Genomic DNA, 19,688 nt, shown 5'->3' on the forward strand with positions numbered 1-19,688 from the left:
CGCGGAGAGGGGCGGGGCAAGGCGCGCTCGCGGGAAGGAGGGAAAAGCTCCGATCGCGCCTGCGCGACGCGAGGAAGCGAAAAAAGAAAGGAGGAAAAAAGCAAAAGTCTTTCTTAAAAAAATGAAGGGGCAAAAGAGGATGGACTCGCGGCCGAATGGTGAATGAGCTCGGCCTCCCCTTTTTCTGGCCCTCGGGAGGGGTAGGACTACAACGCCTAGAATCCACAGCCCGTTGGCGGAGGGTTTGGGCAGTTGCATGGGAATGCCTCGCCTCTGGAAGGGGCTGCTCCCCAAGAATGGGGATGGTCGGATCCATTGAATCCCTCGGGGCGATTTGCCAAAAACTAAAATGCTTGGATGATCTCTGGATGGGAGACCACGAGGAAATCCTGCAAAAAAAAAGAAGGGCGAAAAGCTGCTCTGTGGCTGCCATGAAAACTTCTTTAAGCCATCTGGGTTTTTATTCAAAGAATTGAAAGGAATAGATTATCATGAAGAAAGTTCTAATGAGTCTAAAGGTCTGTAGGAGAAGCCACCTGAAAGTCATAAACTCAGACAAATTAACTATATACAAATAAGAAAAACAGAAGTTGCTGGCTAATTGAAACTGCAAGCCAAGAAAATATAGAAATAACTATAGGAGCTGAGCTTTGTTAGCAGAAAATTAGATGGTGATAGATAAGACATGCACAAAGAGGCTTCCTCTGAGGAACTCATGGCAAAAGAGAGAGAGAGAGGGAGAGAGACTGGGAGCCAAAAGTCCCTTTGGAGAAAGAAAGAAATTTCCTCCCCCTGTGTCTTTAAGATTTGTGGGGTTGTGGTTTTTAATTGTTGTTTCTGGCTCCCGGCTGAGGAGCTGCATGGTTTTTCTGTGTGATACTGAAAGCCAGAAGACAGATTTTTTTTTTTCTCCTTCCAGGATGGCAGCCTGCTGCAGCTTGGAGAGCGTGTGTGAATTCGAAACCAACAAAGTATTACGCATCTACAGCTTTCGGTTGGGGAGCCTAAAGTGGACAATCCATTTTCTGGTTTTCTTCTATGTTAGGTAAGTTGGAAAGGGAAGATTTCGTTAAATCAGTGGGGAAGAGAGGCATAGGGGGAGACCTGGGCTGTGGGTATCAAGATCTGAAATAATAACCACAGCACGTGTTTGCTCTCAAAAACAGACTGTAAATGCTACCGTCTTGACGGGAACTTTCCATCGACCAATTTCGTGTTCATCTGATCCACCAACATCAGATGTCATGAATATAGGATATAGAATACAGAATAACCGAGTCTGGGGTTGGGAATCTCTTGCAGTGGAAAAATATTTATTGAAAGAGCCTTGTCCAAACCTTGTCACATTATACGCTTGTATTGTTGTTATGATCTCTGATGGACGTGGGCTGAACTGAACATACAAGAATGGATTTTCAAGAAGAATCACCATCGAAAGCAGTTGATTCCCAGAACGGAGACACTTTTTCACTTGAGTTGAACAAAAGAGGGCTGGAATTCTCTAGAGACCTTTTTACAAGATCCCTGGTTCCAAAGCACATCGCTCAATGGAAGAAGCTGTTTTCATCCAGACAAGTGCAGCTTTGTGACTTTGGCAAATGAACTTTCCACCCACACGGAATAAATATTCTGATGTAACCAGCCACTCTGAAAGACCCAGCTTCTGACTCTTAGGGCAGTTCAGCTGAATAAGTAACAATCCACAAACCTAGGAATCTTGTATGTTAATCAATAGAAAAGAATATTTGTAGCTGAGGGTTGAATGGTGGGGTCCCTGGTGCTCGCTGAGCTGGGTGGCTTTCTTGCAGACATTTTCATGAGCCAACTAGGTCGCCTCTTCGGATGTCTGCAAGAAAGCAACCAAGTCCAGGGGACACTAAAGACTCCACAACCTTGCGTATTCTTTTCAGCCATGTTTTGCTTAAAAGTATTTTGCTGAAGCAAGATCGATTACATTCTGAACGGACAGCTGAGAGTTTTCTAAACCTCAGTTCTCCCCTCTGTGAAATGGGCACAAAATAAACCCTCCGGGTCAAACTTTTCCGCTGTGTTTCTTCAGTATCACCCTGCTGGTTGATCGGCGCTATCAGAAGAGAGATTCGGTCATCAGCTCGGTGCACGTGAAGGTAAAGGGGGTGTCCCAGACTGACAGAAGGGTTTGGGATACAGCCGAATACACCATCCCTGGGCAGGTGAGTCCTTCTGGGGGAAGCAAAAGGAGAAAACAGTCAGGTTCCCAGTGAAGCAAAGAGTTGAGCCTCAGAATACAGGGATGTATTAGGAAAGACTCTCCTGCTACGATAACTGTGACCCCAAATTTATGCTAGAATTCTTGGAGGGCCCCCCTCTTTCTCTTCCCCTAAATTGTAGTTAGAAAAAACCCTCCACCCTCTTCGTGATTTTAATGTCCTCATTCTCCTGGGCTTCTTTTCAAAGGAATCCATGTGAGATCTTAAAGTCGTTGCAACAGATTTATTTTTCAGGAGACCAGCTAAGTGAATCTGTTTTTTTCTCCCTCTCTTTCGCTCATGTAGGGTGTGAATTCCTTTTTTGTACTGACTAACATCATCAGAACTGAAAATCAGGTCCAAGGACTTTGCGCCGAGGTACCAGCGTCTCATACGTGCTCTATGTTGTTGTTTTTTTAAAAATAATTTTATTAAGGTTACCAAGAGCTAAAATATAAAAGGCAATGAAAATAGTGGGGAAATGGGGCAGAAAAAAGGGAAGAGAAAGAAGTGTAATCTAGAGAGGGGGAAAAAGAAAGTAAAAGTGAGTCTTTTTAGCGCAGACAGCAACATTACAAGCATAACATTTTATGAATGAAGGCAAACTTTTTACTTTTAAGGCAAACTTTAGCTTTAACCTGTTACGTACTAATAGGTACTACCCATTTCTATAGCAACAAACTCATCCAATCAACAAAACCCAAAGTCAAAATTTCATACCTGACCTTAATATTTACAGAGTGGGGTGAAAGATTGCGATTTATTTTGGCAAACATATTTATATTTAATTTAAACTGTTTTCTATGGATACAGTAATGTACTGGTTTGTGTGTCCCACCCATATCCCTGGTTTTCAAACAACGTGAAGCAGGTTATGACTAGTCCAACATTCTTCTAGGCAAGGTTTTATTTATTTATTTATTCCCTTCCCATCTGCTAGAAAATTGGCAAGTAGGCTCTGGGCTGTGTCTGTTTCTACCTGTTTACAAGGTGGCTGTGGAAAGCAGGGGCGTTTTGTGAATTGCAGGGGAATTGGACAAAGACCAAGGTGGGAAGGGATCTCTTGTGATGAGCTACTCCCGAGGAACTGTCCTGGAGGAAAAAACAGTGTCATGGAAAAAAAGGGATAATAGCAAAATATTATCCAGATGCAACTTGTTAGGAGAGAGAGACTGATAAGCCTCGAAATGGAGGCTGTGCTTTTGGGAGACTGAAATGGAATTTTGTGCTAGATGTATTTCCCTTTTTATCCTTTCAGTTTCCTCTCCCCAAAGCAGTGTGTACTACAAACAAAAGCTGTATGAAAGGACGTGTAGATCCACAGGGTAATGGTAGGAGAGTTTCCGTTTGAAATTCCTTTCCCGAGAAGCTGTTTGGTCTCCCAGTGAGGGTCCTTGAATGAGATGGGGGTCTCTTCCCTCGCTAGGCATCCAGACGGGCAAGTGTGTGAATTACAACAGCACCGTCAACACGTGCGAAGTCTCCGCTTGGTGTCCCGTGGAGTCGACCAAAACTGCCCCAACGTAGGTGTTTTTCTTAGCTGCTCCTGTATCCTGTTTTACTCTGTTCTGCATTTTGACCCAAGGTGTCCCCTTCCATTTTGAATTAATGCAAGGGTGTCCCGCCTTGGGAACTTTAAGATCTCTGGACTTCAACTCCCAGAATTCCCCAGCCAGCCATGTTGACTGGGGAGTTCTAGGACTTGAAGTCCATAAGTCTTAGAATTGTCAAGGTTGGACATCCCTGCCTTAATGGCTTCCTGCATCAGTAACTACAAGGCATCTTTGAGGGCCATCCTTGAAGACTGTTCAGAGAAACCAATCTGTGAAAACCACAGCAACTTTCTGGCATGCATTTTACAGGCCCCAATTTTACAGCCTCTTGAACAGGCCCCCAGCTAAGATGATTAAGTTGTCTAACGATGGTTGTGACTATTTAGTGAAGTGAGAACTGACCTGGATATTTTCATCCTTCCAGGCCAGCTGTTCTGGACAGCGCTGAGAATTTCACCGTGCTTATAAAAAACAACATCCACTTCCCACAATTTAATTATACAACGTAAGTGGGCTCTTGGCTTGGGATGGCTGTGTTTAAAGGGAGGGTTCCTCCTGCTTCCTCCCTGGGAAATCAACCCCTGATGGGGATTGTTTGCTAAGAAGTGTCAGAGCTTCTAAAATCTGTGTTTGCGTGGCTGGGCTTCAACAAAATAGAAAGAAGTGTTAACTGTTAAATTCCCGAAAGAGCATCTATGCTTGGTCTTCCGAGAGCCGGCACTTTGTTAAATATGCATTTGTGTGGCTAGGCTGATAAAACTGCTCCTCTTCTGAATAATAGAATAATAGAGTTGGAAGGGACCTTGGAGGTCTTCTAGTCCAACCCCCTGCTCAAGCAGGAGACCCTATACCAGGGGTAGGCAACCTTGGCTCTTTTATGACTCATGGACTTCAACTCCCAGAATTCCTGAGCCAGTATGGCTCAGCTAGAAAACCTCCCCCTTTCCCCTCAGCGTGGCTGGCTCAGGAATTCTGGGAGTTGAAGTCCACCAGTCATAAAAGAGCCAAGGCTGCCTACCCCTGCCCTATACCATTCCAGACAAAGACCTCCAGTGTTGGAGCACCTACAACTTCTGGAGGGAAGCCATTCCACTGATTAATTGTTCTCACTGTTCCTTGCAGAAGAAATATTCCCCCGGAATTCAATATTTCCTGTGTATACAGCAAACACAAAGCCTCACTTTGCCCAATTTTCCGTCTGGGAGATATTCTTAAAGAGGCAGGAGAGAAGTTTTCAGAGCTGGCCATTCAGGTGGGTGTCACTTTGAAAATGGCCAGAGGTCTTGTCGACTTTTTGGCTGCTGTTAGTTGGAAGGACTGAGTTAAGAAGGGCAAATGTTGAATTTGATTGCAAAAAGGAGAATTCAAACCAAATTTAAAGTTTTCTTTTCCTTTCTTTCTTTCTTTTCTTTCTTTCTTTCTTTTTGAGAAATTGACAAGAGAAAGTGGCAGAGCTCCTGCAACAGCTCCTTGTACAAATGCAGTTTTGGGTCATAGGCAGAAAGCGGGGGAAATCAGGAGTGCCTGCTACAAGCTCTCGCGCCTGCTCAATCCATCTTGCAAACTTACTTCTCTGGTGGTCTTCTCTCCAAGGGAGGCATCATCGGCATCGAAATTAACTGGGATTGCAATCTAGATAAATGGATGCACCGTTGTAGTCCCAACTACAGTTTCCGGCGCCTGGATGACAAACGAACCAATGAGGCCTTGTACCCAGGCTACAACTTTAGGTAATGGATATTCAAGTACTTGTGGTTTTTGAGGTTCCTTTTAGGGGATGTCACAGATCAAGAGGGAGGACCTTCCAGGTTCTGTTTTACTTTTCCATGTGATGGTCATAATAACAGAGTTGGAAGGGGCTTTGGAGGTCTTCTAGTCCAACCCCCTGCTTAGGCAGGAAAGCCTATACCTTTTCAGACAAATGGGTGTCCAATCTCTTCTTAAAAACTTCCAGTGTTGGAGCATCCGCAACTTCTGGAGGCAGGTTGTTCCTGATTAATTGTTCTAATTGTCAGGAAATTTCTCCTTAGTTCTAGGTTGCTTCTCTCCTTGATTAGTTTTCATCCGTTGCTTCTTGTCCTGCCTTCAGATGCTTCGGAGAATAGGCTGATCTCCTCTTCTTTGGGGCAGCCCCTCAAGTATTGGAAGACTGCTCTCATGTCTCCCCTAGTCCTTCTTTAAAGTCATTAGAGTTGTGTTATTACAGCATGTTGGACCTCCTGTTTTCATTTCTGGCTTCTGTTGCAATGTTCCTTGTGATTCTGTTCCTATTGATTCTAGTCCTGCCAGGTGCATGTGAGGACCCAGTGGTCATCCTTTTTCCTTTTTCACTTTCCACTTTTCTTGAAGTGTGGTGGAAACTTAAATGTCGGCAGTGCTCAACTTTCAGCCATTTGTTTTGAGAAGTGGCTCAAAACTTTGAGAAAATGATGTATGACTGGTCCTCGCACTTTTGACCATCCTAGCTTCCCTACAGACAGCAGGTGGATGTCATAGTCCTGCCTTATCTCTTCTTTGGAGTGCGCTTGGGGCATCGTGCTGATGATGCTACCTAGCCTGGGGTTAAGACGCCTGCAGGGAAACTGTCCCACTCAGAGAACACCTAAGAGTTGAACCTGGAGGCCCCAGAACCTCTCAGCCCTTCCTGTCTGCTCGTTCTAGATTTGCCAGGTATTACAAGCAGCCGGGTGGACGGGAGGAAAGGACCCTGATCAAAGCGTACGGCATCCGTTTCGACATCCTCATCTTTGGCACGGTAAATGCGACTTGGCTTTCTTCCCTGGGTCTTTAAATGTAGATGAGAAAACCCCACATAATTCAAATGAGAAATATCCCTCCACGGGCAGCTCAGTTTCAGGTGGGGCTGTCAGTTCGTTGGTGCAGAGATCCCGACTGGGGTGTGTCTCTAGCAGTCCATGTGGAGAAGTTAAATCCTGCCCTCCTTGTTGGTTTTGATCCTGAACATACTCCCTCTCCTTGCTGTTCAGAGGGGACGGAAGACTTTCCTTGATGGGATGATTGTAGTGGAATGTAGTCTGGGTTCCCAAAAGGGGGGAGGGAGGGAGGGAGGGAGGGAGGGGCTGCGTTCCAGAAGACCACGAGACAGGGAAGCTTAGATTGGTTGGGAGGAAGAGAGTTAAGACTCATTTCCCCCCCCCCCCCTGAAGTTCTCAGAATATTTTTAATGACGCAAATAGTCTGCTTTAGTTTGGCTAAAGATTTGTGTTTATAAGTGAAGAAGAAGAAAAAATGAACTACCCAGAAGTAACTCTGAGGGGCCTGACAGATGGCAAAGGAGAAATAGGAGTCAGTTGTCAAGTGCCTGAATTTTGATCAGCTGACCATGAGGATACTGCAATGGTTGTGAAACGTGTGCATAAGTGCCCTTGTAACTTTGAACGGTCACTAAGGGAACTGTCGTAAATTGACGACTACCTGTAATCCCATGGAGGCAACACAAAAGCCCTAGCAGATTTCCCTAACGTGGTACCCTTCCTCGCTTTTCTTCTCTTTCCCCAAAGGCTGGGAAGTTCAGCTTCATTGACTTGGTGGTGTACATTGGCTCAGCGCTGTCCTACTTCGGCCTGGTAAGATAATTTTCTCCCGCAGGGTCCCCGGGCGAGTTCAGAGGTGGACGTCTGCCCTGGATGGAATCATCTCTCTCTGTCTTTGGGTTTTAAAAATGGGGGTCTTTGTGCTGGTATTTGGACGCCCAGCTCAGCCGTCTCGAAAGGGGGCTTTGGACGCTTTTGTTGAACCCTGCTGGCGGTCGGGCTTTCGTACGGTTCTAATTCCCGGTTTCACAATTTCAAAATCATCCTATGAATTGATTATATTTGTTAGAAGAATGGCCTGCACAATCCTGCACACGGTGTTGTCTTTACAGGCTCAGCTAGCTGTGGATTGTGTGCTCACTTCCTATACGTCCAAATCTCAACCAGTGAAGGAGTATTATTCCAATAAAAAGTGTCAGACGGTGCTGGGACCAAGATGGGTAAGCGATATAACGAAATGTGATACGCTGTCATTCCTTATGGATCTTTCAGTGCAGGAAAAGGATCCCACATAGCATTAGGGGATCTAAACTCTTCCATTACAAAATGATCAGACCATGTTACGGTTTTAATATTCCATGGAGACCCATCCGTGGTGGCCTATAACTTACTAGAGAGGCGGGTGGTCCCTATATCTCCACTAATGGATTCAAGGCGAGGAAGAGGAGGAGGAGGAGGAGGAGAAGGGGACTGTGGGGTCCCTGGGGCTCTCTGAGCTTGGTGATTTTCTTGCAGACATTTCCTGACCCAGCTAGGCAACATCATCAGTGCCAGAAGGAAGTGATACGATATACATGCAGATATAACACGATATGATATATATGCAGAATATCCTTCCCTCCTTCTCTGTTTTTGCCATCCTGAGAAATAGTTTTCTTGCATTGGTGCGAGGTGAAATCTTGAGCCGTTAATAATTATGGAATATCATACTGATCCAGTAAAATGCTAAGTCTTAATTTCTTTGGTTTTTCTTTGACTGGACAGACTTTGTTTTACGTGACCTTTGTTGATGAGTGCAACATCCTAATGATCGACGAATATTTGAAGACCAGTTTACAGAACATCAAGGGCAGGATCATGGACGTGAGTTTGGAATCTGCTTTTATTGGGGTGTGCACAGGTATCGGCTGGGGTGCCTGCCTAGAGATTTGTGAACAGACTAAATGCCCCCCAAGGCTGGAAGACAGTTTAGTATCACACTCAAAACTTGGATTTTCGTGGTTGTGTTTCTTATTTTCAATGAACTACTCCTTCTATGTTGTTCCAAGCTAAATGTTGCAGATAATCTTAATTTAAAGAAACCAGCTTCAGCCATGTTTTATAAAGAGTTGGCTTGTGGCAACTAATGAGGCTTGAGATGAATCTGAATTTAGATCTGGATGACACACAATTGGGGTTAAACTACAACTTACAAGGCTCTGTGTGGCTCACGCTGACGATGATAACCAGAGCATCAGTAATTTGGAACAGGACTCCATTTGGCCTTCCTGCAACTTTAGACCAGCCAAAGATCTTCCCAGATCTCTGAAAAGGCAGTCTTGCGTTACATGGAAGGGTTTCATTTTTAATGGTACAGGATCACACTCCCTTCCTTTCAAAGCGTCTCCCTTGGGAGAAAAACAAACCATCACCCACCAATGTGATGTTTTTTACCTACAGAAATGCCAAAGCGATTTCACGCAGTCTTCCCAATTTCCATATTCGGACCGCAAGGCCTCTCCCCAAAACTCAGAAGAGATGCAGCTCCTCCAAATCCGAAGGGAAGGTCCTTGCTTCCGTGAATGTCCCTCTTGGTGCTGCTGTGGAAAGTGCCGGACGGCAGACGCCTTTTGGGAACAGCTCTGCTGCCGAAAAACGGACGGGGCCTGCATCGCCACCTCCCCTCTGTTTGAGCAACTTGTCCTCTCCCGACCCGGGCTGGAGTTTGTTCTGCTCTACAGGAACCCCTTGTTGGATCTGAAGGCTGGGGTTGCCAACAAGCCTTTTCGACACTGTGCTTACGAGCGGTATATTCACTGGCGCTTTGGCGAGGGTGACTTGGGTGCCAGGGCTGTGATCCCCAACTGTTGCAGATGGAGAATCAGAGATGCTTTTCCGAGTGAGAACGGCGAATACAGCGGTTTTGAGAAGAAGAAGTAACCACCGGTTGCACCTCTGCGTTGCGGCCTTAAGGGTGGATACACACACGTGCCAATTAATCAGCTTTGCCTCCTGCTTTTCAAAAATGGCCATTTGTGGCCCTGCCATCATCTTTGCTCTTTAACTGGACGATGTTTTTAGACTATTGGATAAGATCAGAGGACAGCAGAGTTTCGATCCCAGCTTAGCCATGAAAATCCCTGGAAGGCTTTGTGCCTCGTTTCTCTCACTCAGCCTTGTCTACCTCATTGGGATATCCGGAGAGAACCAGGATTGGAAAAGTCAATTTACAGGGCTCAGATTTCTCACATTTAGGCAGCCAAACTATGGAATGAGCCTGCTTGTTTTTCCCCAGAAACCTAGCAGTGGTTTACCCGTGTGAAATCAGGTCGTTTTGGTTGGCTGATCCCAACACAGAGCCACCTTTGTTTAAAAACGTCCCTTTGTTTATTTTAAAAAGAATCCTTTCTTTATTTTGTCCTGAAGCTACCTGCACTATTCTTTTCCCGTAACTCAGCTACCTTTTCAACTTTCTTTTCCCGTAACTCATTTCTCAGGAAATGGGGAAAATCCCTTTTGTTTTCAACATTGATAAACCAGAGGGAATCTTCCCATTTTAAATATCCTTCAAGGAAAGCCTGGATATTTTCTGCGCAAAATGCCTCAGGTTCAGCTCCAGCCTCTCCATTTAAAAGGGAGGGAGACACAAAGGACAAGGAGGGCAGCGCAGAAATGCTCTTAGTGCACAGAATAGGGCTGGGAGATGCTTTTTCGCTGCCTAGGAATTCTGTGAATTGCAGGGATGCCGTATCTGGGGAATTTCTGCCTGGAAATAACTTTTCCATTCAGTGTCATTACTGAACTTTAGTACCTAAAAAGTCTACACAAAAAGAGACTTGGCCCCACATACTTTTCACGAATTGCTGTGCTATGCTTTCTTTTTTAATCATTTGGTGGCCTGTTGGCAAAGGATAGCTCTCTTGTAGTCCACAAGCTGGTCTAGCAAGTTATTTCAAGTGGGTTCTCTTTATCAGAAGCAAGGGAGCAAACCTAACATTTAAGTAGCCACTAACCTTTCCACGCTCATCTACTTACTTGTTGCAAAATAAAATCTATTTCTTAGCAATTTTTCTGCAATTTTCTTTTGATCTCATTTTTATATATTGTTGCAGAATTTATACTTTTTTTTACAATACGCTCATGTGAATTCTCTGTACAGATGAAATTAAATTTATAAGAACAAATAAAAGATTCTGCGTGTGCTTAATCTCAACTAACAAGATATTGTAAAGCATGATGGAAATTGCCTGGGAAAAAAATCCCAAGAAAGATTAACTATCTTCTGGTTGTGAACCAGCAATTCCAGTTGGCATTTTCATAGGGTTATGTAGACTTAATTATAAAAAAGGCAACTAAAGGTTTGGCAATTAGTCCAGTTGTTTTGCTATCAGAGAAGGCCCTATCTACATAGCTTTCCTGTAATATATCTGGGATCTGAATCGCTGTCTTGATCCATATCAATTCCTGATTAAAATTAGCAGCATAGTCAGGCTGAACCACCAGGCAAATATGCATAGAAATTCAGGCTGAATAATTATTTTGCAATTAGCACGTGCATAAGATTTACAGCCTCATTAAGTTATTGATTTATGTGGTGGCCCGGGCTTAGCACCTTGTGTGATATCTTAAATTATCTAATGAACTGCTGAGCTACAGTGAAGGGTCGGAGAGTTACTCAAAATTGGATTTAAGCTCAGAAGCCTGGCCTTGTATTTGGGGTACCAGTTTTATTTTGGCAAGGATTCTGCGTGCGAGGCAAGATCTTGTTTCATCGCCCTTGTGGTTTCCCTCGAAGAGAATTCTGCTTTAGAAGCGAGGGGCGGAGGAATTATCTCCCTGGCCGCCTACAGCGTCCCCTAGTCCCCCCCCCCGGAAAAGGGGACTCCAGTTCCCATCGTCCCCAATCCGGCTGCAATCGCGGTCGGAAGGCATTGCGCGCGTTGGTCTTCCGAGGTGCTAAGCGAGGTTTGCGCGGAGGCGCTTCGGGGATCCGGCTGGCTTCCCACCGTCTCCGGCCCGCAGACCAACTTGGGAGCCGCTTCTCCACCTGCGGCCAATCGGAGGCGAAGGACACGCCTCGGCTGCAAACCCGAAGCCCGGCCCGGCGTCTCTTGCAACATGCGGCGGCGGCGGGGCGGGGGGGCAGCGGCAGGAAGCGGGCGCCTCCGACTGGCTGACCCCGCGCTTCTCCAGTCGCTTCGGCCGAGCGGACGGCAGCCATGGGCAGCCCCGGGGCGTGCTGCGGGGCCCTCCGCGGCTTCCTCTTCGAGTACGACACCCCGCGGATCGTCTCCATCAAGAGCCGCAAAGTGGGGCTCATGAACCGGCTGGTCCAGCTGGCAATTTTGGCCTACGTCATCGGGTAAGGAAGGCGTCAGCTTCGCTTCTTTTTTTGCGCGCGCGCGTGCGTTCCTTAGGGACTAGCGCCTTGGCTCTCGCTCCTTCGCAGTTTCAAACGGGTGTCGAGGGCGATGCCGTATCCCCAACCCAGCGCCCTCCAGCCGGGCTGGGACTCCCTCGCCCAGGATCCCCAGCCTGTATCTGCCGATTTGCCTGGAGGGTCTATTGAAACCCCCACCCTCCCCCCGGAAATGAGTTTTGCCCAGCCGGGGAAAGTGGCACCCGTTGAACAGCTGCCTGGGCGCGGTTTGCTCGTCACGGGCCGGCATGCAATCCTTGCCTTCTTTCGGAACTGGCGTTCAGCTATTCGCTTAAGTGACAACGTCCGAAGGGGGCTTCCCCCGGTGTGAGTGGCTCCCTTCCAGGTAGCCTTCAGAGCCGCTTTTACAGGTTTCAAAGGGCAGCTCAAAGCGAAAGTAACGAAGGGGAGATTTGGGCTGGCTTTTGTTTGTTCCTCGGAGCTTCGATTCCCCGGCTAGTTAGCAATACGCAAAATGCTAGGGGGATTCAGCTCTCGCTCCCAGGTCAAGGGAGGGTCGGATTCACACAAGCTGGGTGTCCTTGGCCTTCCTCTTCCTCCAAGTCATGGCGGGTCCTTCTGCAGGGGGGCTCCAGCCCCTTTGCCCCTCAGACCCTGCTCCTCAAGCCCAGCTGGCTCTGGAGGCGCCTCGTTAAGGCGGAGGGCAGCGCTCACCTCTGGGGTTTGCTCGTTTGGCCCTTCTGGCCTCTATGGACCTCCAGCTCTTTGGCCACTCAGAGCCCCCCTGCCCTTCAGTCTTGTCAATCAGCTCAGTGGGGAGTGACTTCCATCCCTTCAGCCCCCTCAGGGCTGCTCTGGCTTCTTTGGTCCTCCAGCACTTTGGCTCCTCCAGGCCTTCCGGCCTCTTCAGGACTTCAGCCTGGAGGGGCTTTGGCTGCCCCAGGTGCTCAGTGACTCAGCCAGGAGTGACTTCTGCCCCTTCACCCACTCTCAGGACTGCTGCTCTGGCCTCTTCCGACCCTTCTGGCCTCTTCAGCCTCCAGCCCAGACGCCTCTGGAGGGGCTTCAGCTCTGTGGGACCTTCTGGCCTCTCCAAGATCAGCCTGGAGGGGCTTCAGCTGCCCCAGGTGCTCAGTGACTCAGCAGGGAGTGACTTCTGCCCCTTCGCCCACCCTCTGGGCTGCTGTTCTGGCCTCCACCCTGGAGATCTTTCTGGGGACTTTGGCTCTTTTGCCCCTCAGGGCTGCTCTGCCTCCTTCTTGCCTCTTCAGTCCTCTTCAGCTCTCTGAGAGGTGCCCTCGGGCTGCTGCCCCTTTTATAGCCGTTCTTTTCCCACCAAAACAGCCTATTGGTTGCCCAGTTTGGGGGACTCCGTGTTTCATTGGCTCTTCACCCACCCATACAGCCCCAGTTTTCTTAGATGGCCTCCCATTTTAGTCCCATTTTAGTTTTTTTCATTTTGTTCATTTGAGTTTGTAATTTTTGACAAATAAATAAAAAAACTTTCTCGTCATAGAGTCAGCAAGGTCACTCTCGCAAGCTAGTTGATCTTCCTTTAAATGAAAAATACACAATACACAATTAAAATAGATGGTGAGATAAAGAACAAGAGCCAAGCCCTGTCTGTCTGTCATCTATCTATCTATCTATCTATCTATCTATCTATCTATCTATCTATCTATCTATCTATCTATCTATGTATGAACTAAGCACTAAGAAATTAAAGTAAAATAGACACACGTGGTATTTAAATCCATTTTCTTTCTCCCTGAGACCTGAGGCAGCCATTTTGAGAATTTTTTCCTCTTCCTTGCAGTTGGGTCTTTGTGTGGAAAAAAGGTTACCAAGAAACCGACTCAGTGGTGAGCTCAGTAACCACCAAGGTGAAAGGCGTCACCATGACCAACACCTCTGACTTGGGTCCCAGGGTTTGGGATGCGGCTGATTACGTGATTCCCCCCCAGGTGGGTCCATTGGAGATCAATGCTGTGGTTTTTGACAGATTTAGGGGGATTCCTTTCCTTAATCTCCGCTAACAGAGAACAATGGATTTGTGGTTTGCAACCTCTAGTTCTTGTTGTGAGCAACTTCGGATGATGGCGTTTGGTTTCTGTGGGAAGGCACTGATGTTTTTAGCTTCCATGGTAGCAACGATGAGTGAAATGTTTCTCCATCTGTCTCCAAACTCTCTGCAAGCTCATAGTTGCACTTGCTCCAGAATTCCTTATCTGGTCCGTATTTTTCTGCCTACAACATGTAACTCATCCTGCACCTAACCCCAGGAGAAGTATATTTAAATTAATCTTTCTCTTCTCATGGAAACTGATAGTCCTGTCTAAAGGATGGTACAGTGGCTGAAAAAATGTAGACTTGTAAATAAGGAGCGGCGAAATTCAACATGTGCTTTGTTTCTAAAGGAAGGAACTCCTTTAGAATGCTGCATTTTCAGGCCTTTAATCAGATCAAACGTCTTCTCTATTTCAACTCATTTTTCCACTCTGCTTCTTTCCTCTCTTTAGGCTGAGAATTCGGTTTTCATCATGACAAATATGATCATCACGCTGAATCAGACCCAAGGGCTTTGTCCAGAGGTAGGCTCGGCGACAATGGCTCATCATCAGGTTTGGGGTACCTTTCCTCTGAAAAACTAAAGCAAGGATGTGAAATTGGGAGTATTGTTCGGAAAGGGGCAGATCGTAACTGGTCTCAGGTGTAATTTGCCCTGTGTGTACCCGGAGCAATATGCAGAGGTATAAGATAAATCAGTGTTTCCCAAACTTGACAATTTTAAGGCATGTGGACTTCAACTCCCAGAATTCCACAGCCAGCAATGCTGGCTGTGGAATTCTGGGAGTTGAAGTCCACATGCCTTAAAATTGTCAAGTTTGGGAAACACTGAGATAAATGGATAATTGCATAATCTCCATAAGTTGCAGAATATGGATCCTTTTCTGAGGACCCTCTCTTCACTTTCTTTGGCTGCTTAGCAGGTGAACTTTCCGTTCTTTGCTTTTTTTGTGTGCCTTTTATGCAGTTACATGCAATCCTCAATTTACAACTATGCAGTTAATGATACTCCAAGGTACAACGGCACCAAAAAAACCAATTTATAACCAATCTTCAAAATTGTTCAGCATCTCCACAGTCAAGTGATTAAAATTTGGCATTCAGCATTCACTTAACAACTTAAGTGTTCTGCTTAACGACCATGACCCAAAGAAAACCTAGGTGCAATTCACTTGGCAACTGCCTTGCTTAGAAATGGAAATGCTTGTTGTAAGTCGAGGACTATCCGTATCTCCAAGGCCCTGGTAGCCGAAGTCTGCAGTACATTCGAAGGGATCTTTGAACTGCAGAACAGATAAGAGATTCTTTCTTTCTCTCTTTGCTGCTCTTCCTATCCAGTTCCCAGATAAGACCACCACATGCAACTCCGAGGCAGACTGCAGAAAAGGCTACGTCAGCACCCACAGCAACGGTAGGGGTCATGCTTTCGACCTTGGAAGCCTCTTTAGAGAGGAGGTGACAACATTTCCGGCAGAAATGCTGCTAACAACATTGTGAAATGTGAAGCAGAACAGAAGCTGCTGTTTGAGTTTCAGAAGTGATGGCCTGGAAAACATCTGTATGGGGAGGCCTGTTTAGTGACCCACCCTGGGGTGAAGCTTAAGGCTTTCTTTCCCCTTCTCACTTCATATTTGCTGTCTTGAGAGGATCCCAGCTTCCGTCCACGATGCCCTTTCTGTACCCTTTCAGGTATTCAGACCGGAAAGTGCAGAGTGTACAACCTTACAGATCCCTCCATCAAGACTTGCGAGGTCTTTGCTTGGTGTCCGGTGGAGAATGATGACAACGTCCCCAAGTGAGCATCTGAGGGAAAGAGGAAGGAGGACGGGGAGGAAGGGTGTGGAAGGCAACTCTTTCTAGAAATGGCATCTTGCCGAGTTACCTTTCAAGAGTTGATGCCAGATCCTTGTCTTTGTGTCTGAAATCACAATCCTGGCTTTCTAATAGGAAAACAAAATGGAGAGCAAATAAAGAACTGCCCAAATCGTGTATTTTGCGAGATTAATTATGGCTTGTTCAGGAAAACTGAACTAAAGCAGATCTTGGTTTAGTGTTACATGCAAATTCTGCCCTCATGTCTCATTTGATCTTAACATCCTTTTTTGAAGGGGTGATGATCGGTTTGAAATCAGGGTGTTTAAACCTGGGCTATAAGAAACTAAATCTTTTCAGAAAGGCCTTTTTTCTTTCGCCTCTGTCTCTTGCTCAATCTCCTCCAGGCCAGCTTTCCTGCGGGATGCTGAGGAGTTTACCCTTCTCGTGAAGAACAGCATTTGGTACCCAAAGTTCAACTTTACAAAGTATGTGTACTTTTTTCACCTCTTTTGGCTGGAGTGGGGCTAGATAGGGGAAGAAATTTGGGCTAGGTGGGGTTTGGTAGTTTACACAAAATGGCTCCATCAAACACTGGTGCTGTTTTGATGAAAAGGGCAGATATTTGAGGCAGTGAGACAGACAAGTCTATACAGATAACCCTCAACATAGCCACCAAAGTATGGAAGGTCTACTTGGGGGTTACTTAAGCAGCGGAACATGGGCTCCTTCAGAGAGCATAAACCCAGAGGCTTTTTTTCTCTTCTAGGAGAAACATTCTTCCTACCATCAATCACACCTACCTCAAGGACTGCAAATACAACGCCAAGACTGACCCTTTTTGCCCAATTTTTCGCCTCGGGGACATAGTTGAAGCTGCTGGCCAGAACTTCCAAGAGATGGCCATTGAGGTGGGTCCAAAAATGCCTTGGGCCAGGAAAGGAAGAGCAATTAGACTTGTGTTTTCCTTGCTTCTGCCAAAGGCAGCTCTTAAATGGCTTGGTGCATTGAAGGGAATTCAGAGCTGACCACCAAATTATGAAATGTGGAGCAATCAGTTCCAGCGAAAACCGGAAGCTTACCACATTGGATAAGTATTGCTCAAGGATGGCGGTAGCAGCCTTTGCACCTGTTTGGTATGTCCTTTTGCAGGGTGGCGTGATGGGACTGCAGATCCGATGGGACTGCAACTTAGATTTCCCAGCTTCTCGTTGCGTGCCAAAGTATTCCTTTCGGCGAATTGACAACAAGGATTCTCCTCATTCCGTTTCCCCAGGATACAACTTCAGGTAAGGCTGTCCGAGTAGCCAAAGCTGGAAGCTGGTGGTGGGCCATCTCACCTGGAGCTGGTGACCTGATGGCTCCAGAGGCTGATTTCGTTTTATCCCCGGAGAATTTTAGATCTGACATAGTTTCCCCTAGTGATTTTTACTGTTTTATGCCAAAGAAGTATTTTGTTTTGTCCTTTTTGTTTTATGATTTTCCCCTGGTGATTTTTATGCCAAAGTTGGTGAAGTGCTGCTAGATAATGTGTAAAATTTATTTATGAGTTTGTTATAACTACTTGAAGTGCTATTTTGATTTTGTGTGAATGTAACAGATGACTATAATTGACTAAACTTTTACTGAGAAGGATGTTATTTTGTGATAACTATGAAGCCTTGGTGGTAGCTATGAACGGCCCACAAATCTTGGAAGGGCAGTGAGGTTTAAAATATTCAATATATTTGGCCATATTTCTAGCATAGAAATGTTACTGTGATGGTGTCCTAATCATTGGATTGGATGTTGCTTTTTTCCTCCGGTTCAGGTTTGCCAAATACTACCGGACATCTCCCAACATCGAGTACCGGACCCTCACCAAGGCCTATGGCATACGTTTCGACATTATGGTATTTGGCGAGGTAAGTTTTTGGGAAATTGTATGACATTTTGTCACTTGCCTCTACTCTTGGAAGCGGTTCAGTTGAAAAATGTTACTCTAAGCCATTAATCATGACCCATAAACCACAATCAATAGTCACACATGGAAACAAGTCAGTCTACGGCTTTAGCAGATTGTCTGAATCGGCAGCAGTTTATAGACGATCTTCGCCGTGTTCTTAAGGAGATATGTCAGAATAATTTGCTTCCGTTCATATGTCTTAGGCTGGAAAGTTTGATATCATCCCCACGATGATCAATATTGGATCCGGCTTGGCCCTGTTCGGCGTGGTAAGAGCCTTTTTTTCTTTTTCCCGAGCGGTTTTTGGAAATGTTCCTGGACTTTAGAAGATTTCATTTCTCAAAATAAATTCCTTGAAATCTCATCTAGACCACTGTCCTGTGCGATATCATCGTCCTGTATTTTATGAAGAAAAGGTACTACTACAGAGAAAAGAAATACAAATATGTGGAAGACTATGAACTGGTAAGTTTGCCACCTCCCATCACTTTTATACGGCTGACAGTTTGTATCCAAACCACTAAATTAAAAACTCTTTTCTCCTACTTAAGAGGTTTTAGCTCTGGACTCCAGAAGGAGAGAAAGTTAAGTGCAAACTTGGCGGTGGAATTGGTTGTGATCTCTCCAGATAGTCTGAGAATTATAATCTCCGTGTGTGTGAGAGAGAAAGAGAGAATGTTGAATGGATCTAGGTAGCTTGTTAAACAAAGAACCTAAAATATTTTCTCTGAACGAGTGATCTATTTACTATTAGTTGCTCATCTGTCAACTTGGGAGGAAAATGTCAGTCTTAATTAGGGGTGTCCAACCTTGGAAACTTTTAAGACTTGTGGACTTCAACTCCCAGAACCCCCCAGCCAGCTATGGTATGTTATACCCCTGTTCTATTTGGTTTCTCCCATCCTGAATGTTACCTTTATTTTAGCAGGGGGACCATGAAACGTATGGATCCCAGACAGAAGTTCAAGACTGCTCCACAATGCGATGATTCTTCACAAACAGATCCTGCTCATTTTGTTTCCTCCCTGGAAAAGAGCAGTTCTGTCCACCTTCGCTTCTGTTGGCGGCATCCTGGATCCACCTAGAGATTCTCCCAAGGAAAGCAACGTTCTCCTGCAAATCCTCAATGCTTTTGGGATGTAGGGTCTGCCGAGCTTTGAGTAGTCCGAGATAATTCCGAATCAGATCTTCTATGTGCCTTTCCCACCGTTCAGTTCATGGACAGATGGGATGCAGGGAGAGGTGGTGGGACCAAGATACTTCTTTGATATTTCTAGACTTGCCAGTTTCTGGTGTGCTTCCTTTTTTCACTCTTTGGAAAGGGTGGAAAGATTTGCCTTGCACTTACTTGTTTGGACACTTGTCTTCCATAGTCACCCTTTTAAAAAGTGCCACTTGGGGCAATTAGTAGCCTCTATTGCTGGAATTCAACAGACCTTGAGAATTCCCTCTCAAGTACAATTCCACTCTGGAAATTGCCAGGATATTAAATAAATGTGACATGCAGGCGTGTCAACCTCCAGCTTCTACTACTGTGTTCCTACTGCCCTGCTTATATCCACGGAAATTTAATATATAAATGAAAAGATAATGGCACTTTCCCTGTTTTAGGAGATGAATGTAAGGCAGTATCAATGAGAATTATCTATTTTGCAAGAGAAAATAAAGATTGGGAAATATGATTTATATCACTTTTTTTCTTCATGTTAATGAATGGTTGAGTTGAAAATACAGTATCAACAAAATTCGAGAGGGAGGGAGGGAGGGAGGGAGGGAGGGAAGGAAGGAAGGAAGGAAGGAAGGAAGGAAGGAAGGAAGGAAGGAAGGAAGGAAGGAAGGAAGGAAGGAAGGAAGGAAGCTTTGAAGGCTGTAATATAGTACAAACCTGAGGCATTCATTGCTGATATAAAATTAGCAGCTGTCAGGGATTACTCAGCAGCCAAACTAGCC

The 19,688-nt window shown here is 45.7% G+C and overlaps 2 protein-coding genes across 5 annotated transcripts; both read left to right on the top strand.

The window, feature by feature from the left end:
- The first annotated feature begins 16 nt into the window (after positions 1–16).
- P2RX7 (purinergic receptor P2X 7) lies at positions 17–10,718 on the top strand. 4 transcript variants are annotated; one of them, XM_039362843.1, is made up of 14 exons: positions 17–158; positions 920–1,045; positions 2,060–2,192; positions 2,535–2,606; positions 3,487–3,559; positions 3,655–3,751; positions 4,206–4,286; positions 4,904–5,033; positions 5,375–5,511; positions 6,443–6,536; positions 7,303–7,368; positions 7,668–7,775; positions 8,320–8,418; positions 8,995–10,718. In XM_039362843.1, the coding sequence occupies exons 2-14, from the start codon at positions 921–923 to the stop codon at positions 9,472–9,474; spliced, it is 1,695 nt and encodes a 564-aa protein (XP_039218777.1). In that variant the 5' UTR covers positions 17–158; position 920; the 3' UTR covers positions 9,475–10,718. The 4 variants fall into 4 exon arrangements, with proteins under 4 accessions (XP_039218777.1, XP_039218776.1, XP_039218775.1 ...); XM_039362842.1 differs by having other exon boundaries at positions 43–200; XM_039362841.1 differs by lacking the exon at positions 17–158 and having other exon boundaries at positions 633–1,045; positions 3,487–3,553.
- A 717-nt stretch (positions 10,719–11,435) lies between these two features.
- Positions 11,436–19,424, top strand: P2RX4 (purinergic receptor P2X 4). Its single transcript, XM_039362846.1, has 12 exons — positions 11,436–11,896; positions 13,731–13,878; positions 14,434–14,505; positions 15,320–15,392; positions 15,671–15,776; positions 16,201–16,281; positions 16,563–16,704; positions 16,946–17,082; positions 17,604–17,697; positions 17,942–18,007; positions 18,108–18,203; positions 18,664–19,424. Exons 1-12 carry the CDS (start codon positions 11,754–11,756, stop codon positions 18,724–18,726), a joined length of 1,221 nt encoding a protein of 406 aa, XP_039218780.1. The 5' UTR covers positions 11,436–11,753; the 3' UTR covers positions 18,727–19,424.
- Positions 19,425–19,688: the final 264 nt, after the last annotated feature.

The sequence above is a fragment of the Crotalus tigris genome, unplaced genomic scaffold (assembly GCF_016545835.1).
Source record: "Crotalus tigris isolate CLP2741 ecotype Arizona unplaced genomic scaffold, ASM1654583v1 scf7180000019478.12717781048:2074007, whole genome shotgun sequence".
In the NCBI taxonomy this organism is placed as follows: domain Eukaryota; kingdom Metazoa; phylum Chordata; class Lepidosauria; order Squamata; family Viperidae; genus Crotalus; species Crotalus tigris.